The following is an 8579-nucleotide window of genomic DNA, read 5'->3' as shown; positions in this document are numbered from 1 at the left end:
ATCTTCTTGCCTCAGCTTTCTAGAGACCTGGGAAGATGCACTACCACACCTGGCTGGTCCCTAGGTTTTCAGATCTCTGTCAGATGTGAGGTTACTCCATGCTGACAGGAGGTTTTTGCACAGAATGCTGGGTGCTCTGCAGAACTGTGCCCTCTGCTGACACAGAGATATACAGCTGAGTCACCCAACTCCAAGGTATTTATGTTCAGCTCAGAGAGAGAGGGAGTCATGGAATTGAGCTGAGAATTGATTAGAAATGTATCCTTTTGCTCTCAGCAATTCATGGTAGTATTTAAAGAGGAACTGAGACCCCTGACCCATGGCCCATTGGAAGCAGGACACATACTGGTGCCCAGGCATAGGGGAACATCTTAGCGTCACTTGCTGTCCTTTAATTTGACCCTGTGTCTTGGGATCTTGAAGACTCCAGACTCCACAGGACCTGTGGAAAAAGCAGATAATGATTCAACCATGAGCTAGCCTGATGTGCATTCTCAGTGGGGAGTGGAAGATTCAGAAGATATCAAGTTCATAATGGGGATATTGTCCTTGTTTACTGGACTTACCTATTCCAAGGAGAAAAACGGCCACATAGCAGAGAAACCTCAAGCACATGGCAAGATAGGACAGCAGTGAGCCATTGTCATTCTGCTCAAGGCTCTTGTCCTCCATCCTAAAGGATGGAGCTGTAAACATCACTTCTTCTACTGGACATTAGGATGTGATGTCACCTCTGTGATGTCATGATCTCTACAGATGTCCATGCAACCTACTTTTCTTACCATGTCCTTGGGCTCAGCTAGTCCAAAACCTCAGTTAGGTCTTTTTTGACACAATAACACAACGTAGACAGCTACCTTGGGGTGCTCTAGTTGGGCTGGGGTTGGGCCCTGTGTCTACACCACAGCTCCCTTGCTTTTCCTTGGGAGGAGATTTTCCTCTGCCTGTCACTACTCAGCACATGCAGGCCATCTCAATTTAGCACAAATATATCCTTATCTGTTTGAAACTCTGAAAGTTTTCTAACTGTTATATAGCTGGAGTTTTGACTCCCTGCCGTGGAAACACACCACAGAATCATGTATGTGTCATCAATCATATTAGTGGATGAAATTGTGAAATATCATTCTTCTTGAACCTTTTCTGTCCTTGGCTGCCAGCTCTTGTGTGCTACACCCCACAGACATTGGGAGACCCATAGTGCCACAGTGCCCCACTCTTAGGTCCAGTGGGTAATAAGACTTCACATGTTAGGAACTTAGTGCTCTATGTTCCTCTGCAACTTAGTTTTTAATTTAAAACCCAAGCTTACTGTATGTGGAGATATAGCCTTTATAGAGTAAATTGAATTTAAATGTGTTCATTACCTTTTTCATGAGTGGGGCACACCTCCAACATCTACTTAACGAACAGCAGTTTAATTTGGTTCACAACTTCAGAGGATTTTGTTCATGGTAGTTGAGTCCAAAGCAGTGGGATTGAATTTGAACCAAATAGTAGAATTCAATATGTACCAATCAATGAATTGAAATGTGAGCCAGCCACAGGCCTGTTGCTCCTGTGTAAGCAGCACTCTTTTCACACTTCTCACATTGGCACCTGAGGTTCCTTAGCACAGGCCTTTTTGAGATAAAACCTTCCTCTGGTGGTCCTGCAAATTTACTTGTGATTCAGCTGTCAGACAGTATGATCTTGGAAGGTCTTGTAAATCTACTCAGGATTCTTAGCTCAAAACAGTTTAGGATAAGTGGATGTGTCAGAAAAGAGCTACAAGTGCAAACACTAGGGGCTGCCAGCTCTAAAGAACTCCATAGTGGCCATAGAAATCAGGAGAGACCATCCACAGAGACCAGCATGGGCACAACCAGCATTGGCTGGTGGTAGCATCTGGCAATGGAAGAAGGAGCCAGTGTTGACCAGAGATAACCAATGGCTACATCTGGCAGTGGTAAGTCCATCTATGACACTTGGTCATCTGGAGTGCAGAACTTCAACACTAAGGACTAAGAGGCCCTGAGATTCAATTTCTGAGGTGTTAACAGAGCTGCATCTGCCAATGCCTGATGTCTGTCTAAACTGTACAAAAGGCTTCCTGGTGAGTGGCTGAGGTGTGGCAGACGGTGGCCCTTCCAAGGGAAGAACCACCAGTGTCTCATGAGATCCACGCCATGTTGGAACTTAGGACCCTGTGAAACGAAACAAGAAGCTCACCTCCCTGGTAAGCGGCTGCATTCAGGCAGACTGCGGTCCATCCAGGGTGAAAACCACCAGTGTCTCCTGAGATCTGCACCATGTTGGAACTTAGGATGCTGGGAAGCCAAGTAAGCACCTCCCCTCCCTGGTAAGTGGCTGCTGTGTGGCAGACTATGGCCCTTCCAGGGGAAGAACCACCAGCAGCTCCTGAGATCCATGCTATGTTGGAACTTAGGATACTGGGAAACCAAGCAAGCGGCTCTCCTCCCTGGTAAGTGGCTGCAGTGTGGCAGACTATGGCCCCTCCAGGGGGAGAACCACCAGTGTCTTGAGATCCACACTATGTTGGAACTTATGAAGCTGGGAAACCAAGCAATCAACCTGCCTCCCTGCTAAGCAATAGTGAACCTACTGGTACATGGCCTAGAGTCAAACATTTCCCTTCCTCTACCCCCACTTCTGCTGCCCCCACCCCCTGCGCGCCGCTCTCGTTAGTAAATGGGAACCAGAAATCTGAGCATCTCCTGGGAGGTTGACCATAGCAAATAAGGGGGATTTCCTTCTACCATATCTTTGAAGGCAAATATTTTTATTACTGTTTTGCTCTATTCTGATTAATGGTACAACTCTATTCAATATTCTGTTTTGATAAGTTCTATAATGCTGTATATTTCATTTTATTTTTGATATATGTGATTCAAAGAACAACTATTGTAAAGATAATGAAATACACTGTGATACCTATTACTGTTATCCTGGTAACCTGCTGTGAAGTTCTGTACCAATTTCACTGTACAATCTTAGTTGACTTTATTCTTTCTTGTTCTGTTGTATTTTACTACTTTCAATATAAAATTTTAAAAAAAGATAAATTGCACAAAAGAACCCTGGACTGATTTGCAACACCTTAACCCAATCCTGTCACGTGGCCAGAAACTAGTACTTCCTTGATTGTCTCAATAATGATGCCTCTGAAGTATTGATTCATTTCACAGCATCTGTAAAAGACTTTATACCACAGCTAAGTATTTACATAAAGAAGAACACAGAACATAAAAACATCATTTGTGAGCTCCAGAGACCATACATCCAGAAGGAAGAGGGCCCACAGCCCAAGAAATTGCAGTCAGCTAGCATCAGAGTCAAGACCTAGTTGAGTTGACTTATACTTGGTTCTATTGACTATTCTGATGCAAAGTGTTAATTTTCTGCCCCCACTATAAACAATCAGTACACAGCTACACATCTCTGCCTCCATAGGAAGGAAGGACTGCTCAATGCCTGAGGAGAGGAGGAGCTACTGAGTATTTGTAGGGACAGGAAATGCCTGTGTGAGGCTGTGGCTGCACTGCTGGCACAGAGATACATGGCCAAGTCTCCCAGCTGCAAGGGCAGGATCTTCATAATGGAGTGCGACTCTTGTGACTGCCCAGATGAGAACTGATCCTAGAAAAAGCTGGCTTGCTCCCTCTGTTCCTTGTATAGATAAACCATGAACTCCATTCCCTTTTCTGTAATCTGTTGGTACCAATAGATGTACAGGTGCCAGAAATGGGATCGCACCTCTGAGTCACAGCTGTCCCATCTCAGTGATCTTGTGTCTGGGAGTTGGCTTGACCCCTGGTGCCATGTCCTGTGGAGACAGACAGCAAAATGACAATGAGACGAAGGATTGGAAGCACCCCTAGAAGAGGCAGAATGGGAAACTGTAGGCACACCCAGGACTCACCTGCCCCCATGAGACCAACGATCACCAAGCAGGGGAGGATTCTATAGATGGTAGGGTCTCACAAGTCTAAGGTGTGTCTCAGTTGGGACTCTGGTTGTTAGCAGTGCAAAGGAAGAAATCTGGTGATGTCACAGGCTGTGCTGCACCCACAGACTCAAGGGTACTAAATGAAAACAGGAATCAGCACTCAGTCTGGGACATGAGATGCCCCAAGGGTGGACCCAGAGTGTCCTGAAGTGTGCAGCTTATGTTAAATAGTGATAGTGATGGCGACTCACTAATACTACAGGGCTCAGGACAGCAAGCCAGTGTGTAAGGCCTGCAAGAAATAGCAGAACCCACTCTCTTCGCTAACAGCCAGTGCAAGATCTCATTGCAGAAGCTCTCTGGGCCTGACTATTTAGAATTTGAAGAATACAGGGACAAAAGTGGGTAGTTCACCCCACAAATCTCGGTGTTGCTCAATATTCCAGTGAGGATCTAAGGCACAAAATCAGCAGAGACATTTCAGAGTAAGCAGGGGAGCGTGGATAGAGTGAGCTCTCCACTGAATGGATGGGAGCAGACAGCCACATTCTGAGCATCCCCAGGTTCAGAGAGAGCATCTGTACAGACACAGCACACTGATGTAGACTAGAGCTCAGGGTCTCCCTTCAGATGAAAGAAAATGAGGGGAGAGAGAGACAGACAGAGAGAGAGAGAGAGAGAGAGAGAGAGAGAGAGAGAGAGAGAGAGAGAGAGAAATTAGAAAACAGCAAAGCCACAATAATGGGAAAAAATTAGAATTTAGAGAACTGCAATAGAACTGGTGAAGACAGAACAGTACACACTTTCAATCCATTTCCCAAGGGAAATCTCTTACTGTCCTCTGCAGCTGCAGCCAGGCCTGGAACCCTTGCCCAGAAGTTTCTTCTTTGATTCCCTAAGCTCAGTGCTGCCTCGCTGTAGGTGGCCACAGTCCTTGATTTGTGGGAATAAGAGACTCAAAATAGTGGTTTCTGGAATGTACAGTGAAATCCTCTAAGGACAACATCTTATTTGTAAACCAAAGAATCTGCTTATTGCAGGATTGTTTTATTTCACAATTAGAAAGGCATTAATAAACACTGTATTCAAGAGTGTTTTTTTTTATTACTTAACAGAGCAGAGTCACATACAAGAAAATAAACTCCATATTCTGAGTATGTTCTTAAAATATAGTCACCACGACGGTTGAGACAGCAAGTTGTGTTATGGTTTGCATAATGGTTTACCATGAAACCCTACAGGAAATCTGCATCAGAGCCCTCATTTGCCCCCAAAGCTCCCCCGGGGACCCACAGGTTTGTGCACAGGAAGGCAGTTGCTCTGCAGGGCTGTGTCTTGGCTGCTGGCACAGAGGTACACTGCTGAATCTTCTGGGTGCAAGGCAGTCAAGTTAAGGTAGATGTGAGATTTTTCTGAGCACCAAGGTGAGAAGCGGCTAGGCACTGTCTCATTTTGGACCAGTTGCTGATAGTTGTAAGCAAACATGAGCTCTGGAGGCTTCTTAGCATTCTGTTTATACCAGTACATGGCATTATGTTCCAGATGTTGTTCACATTTTAAAGACTTCTTGTTTGCTGTTCCCATAACCAGATATCTTGGTGTCTGGATAATTGTAGTGTTCATGGGGACTGTGGGGAAAAAGAAACAAAACTCAGAGAGAACCTAGTGAAAAGTTAATATTGCAACCCTCAGGAACAAGCATGTAGTCCAGGGACTTGCCACTGGAACCCAAACTCACCTACACCCAGGAGACAGAGGGTCACACTGCAGAGAAGCCTGAAGCTCATGGTGGAGTCCGGTCTCAGATGGGCGTCGTCTAGGAAGCATAGCCTGGGTGAGGAAGCTAGAATTGACTTCCATGACCCTGATTGGTGGTTTTACCTGTTACATCACTGTCCCCAGCGGTCCCCATCCAGTGGATGCTTCTTCTTTCCATTTTTACACCCTCTCTGCATTCTGATAAGTGGTGCATTTGCACTGGACAGGCTGGGATCAATAAGGATGAATACAAAAAGACCAGCACCAGGTTGTTAGTCCTCAGTGGTATTCATGACACTGCCCTTTTGCTCTTAGTTGCCATCCTCATTATATAGCTCCTCCCTCTGTTACCCTCCCTTCTGAGACCCCTTTCAGAGCCAGACTATTTACTCTTCAGTTAACTTCCCTCTTTCCTTGCTCAGTTACAGGGGACAACATAATCAAACACTATATCTTAGCTGATGCATAAAATTGTGGATGGGAGATGATTCATCAAACAAGGTTCCATTCAGCACTTTTGAATTTGAGTTGTATGCCTCTGATGAGACAAGAGCCAATCACTGAGGAAGACACTAGGAGAAGCACAGAAAGGCCATGCCAGACCCTGAATTGAGGTTATTGGCTAGGTTTAGAGCAAACACACAATGTGTGATTTAAAAACGCAGTGAATGCTTAAATTTAAAAAAAAAAAAAAAACACTGCAGCATAAAGGACATGTTGTCATTAATCCCCTTCAAAATACTCTTTCCCTTTGGACCTAATAATTCTTGTCACTCTGAAGCAGTTCTGGAAATCCTCTTTTGTGGATGAGTGTCTTTTCGTGGCGATCAATATGACCTTAATTCATTTAAAACATTTATTGTAATTTCTTTTGAATAAAAATAATGCATTGTGCCCTCACTCACCTTATTCACTGACTCTGGCACTGTGAAAATTCTGGTTCCCGCCGAGGGTAACCATGAAAGATAAATGTTCTGGATCAATTGAGAGTATTGAGGCATTCAGGACAATGCAATTAAAAACATTCAGGAAAGAGGACATTCAGAAGTGCTCCAGAAATGGGCAAGAAAAATGGGGTACCTGTGTTTGAAGCAAGGGGAGTACTTTGAGGTGGATTCATGGCAATGTGTCTTCCACTATAATAAATTTTTTTAAAATTTAAACATCACATTTTTTAAAATCACACAGAAATGCTCTACAATACTTAATGACAACACAAGGCATGGATGCAAAACAAAACGGAATCAGTTTGAACCTGGTATTAGCATCTCTGTCCACACTCAAAGTCCACCTGATGTGAGACCTTCATCTCCGTGGGCCACAAACTCCACTCACTTCCTCTTCATCCTGCCCCACCCTCAGAGGTTTCCTAGAGTTCTGGGACTCCCTATGCCCAAAGCAGCATATCCCCAGAGTCACACATCCCTCTGCCGTAAATCCAAAACTGGTCCCACATAGTGCAGAGAGGGAAAGAGCTGAGAAGGTTTGAAAATCCAGGGCAGTGAGGAAAGGAAGAAATCAACAGATAGTGTCTGCAACAACTTCAGGACCCCACACCCCTAGACACTCTGTTTTATGTCATAGAGATTGGCAGGTCAGGATCCTTAGCAGGAGAGGAGCAGATTTTAGTTAGCTAACACTGTGGAGCTCACAGCCATGCTTCATTTGCTCCACAAATTCTCACTGGGCAGCAGCCAGAAAGGAGTATCAAAACATCAACATTTTCACCGACAAGAGTTCTATTTTACTAAGGCAATTAAATGTATTGACAGATTGCCACTGGAGAATAAAAATGTATTTCAAATGATGTTTAAGAAAAAAATCAACATTACTTCATATATATGAAAACATATTTTCTCATGCAAAACCAAAAAAAAAAAAAAAAAAAAAAAAAACAAACAAACCTGCAATGAAGTGACCTCCAAAGCCCCACTCACTTGTAAAGTATTGGAAACCAAACTAGCCTCTCTATTCCTCAGGTGGCTATCAATCTAAGGATAGTTGCAGTTGTGATATCTCATTATGATCACTCCTGTACTGTATAAGCTACGTGATTTTTGACCATTTAGTTATGGAAATATCTTCTTTCTTAAAGTGTGCTGCAATACCCGTATTGGATTTTATTCTAAAACACTGAAGATACAAATAAAAAAAATGAAATGATACATTATCCTTAAATGATTTCTAATATCTCTTTATTATCACAGCCATATTTTTTGTCAAACTGTAATAGGAACTATATGACTATGGTTACAATTAGGTTATGATTTTATAAATTTATGTTGCGGCCAGAAGGATAATTACCTATTATTTAATTCAATAGACTCATTATTTAGATTTTTTTAACTAGGGATGTGTTGAGTCAGAAGGAAAGCATAATATTCTTCTAATGTATAAAGTTTGCAAAGTTACATGGCTTAAAATTTAACTAAATGGTTTTGGACATTGTTATGGTTTGTGTCTAGATGTTCCCCCAAAGTCTTATGCAGTGTCATGGTTTATGTCACTGAACCCCAAGCCTCATGCAATTATGGACTCAACCAAATCTAGCATTAGTGATTGGTTCATTTTCTAGCCCTTGGATTGGTGGTGTGAGCGCTACTCTCACCTAGGGGTGAAGCGAGCATACGATGTAATGGCTAGAAGAAGATGTGTGTCTCTCTCTTGCTGGTTCGTGCCTTGCTGTTTGTGGCAGCCATGAATGATGGCTCTGCCATGCCATCTTCCTTGGAGCCAACTGAGTATGAACTGAAACTTCCAAGAGCTTTAAGAAATAAACCTTTCATTTTTTTATGTTGTGCATTGGGCATTTTGTCTCAGCAATAAGAGTGAAAATAACAAAGGCATGCAATCTTAGACTTTTTTGAAGGAG

General features: G+C 43.3%; 1 gene segment (V, D, J or C); it reads right to left on the bottom strand.

Moving 5' to 3' along the window:
• Nucleotides 1-5194: 5194 nt before the first annotated feature.
• Nucleotides 5195-6236, bottom strand: LOC134476254 (T cell receptor beta variable 4-2-like). The segment is given in 2 exon segments: nt 5195-5577; nt 5688-6236. Coding segments are annotated over 2 exon segments (417 nt in total).
• Between the last annotated feature and the right edge of the window lie 2343 nt (nt 6237-8579).

Source organism: Cavia porcellus, unplaced genomic scaffold (assembly GCF_034190915.1).
Source record: "Cavia porcellus strain 051 isolate PalLab524CR breed Dunkin Hartley unplaced genomic scaffold, mCavPor4.1 scaffold_6, whole genome shotgun sequence".
In the NCBI taxonomy this organism is placed as follows: Eukaryota; Metazoa; Chordata; class Mammalia; order Rodentia; family Caviidae; genus Cavia; species Cavia porcellus.
Note: the sequence above shows the minus strand (reverse complement) of the source record. Positions and strands in the feature narration are given on the sequence as shown.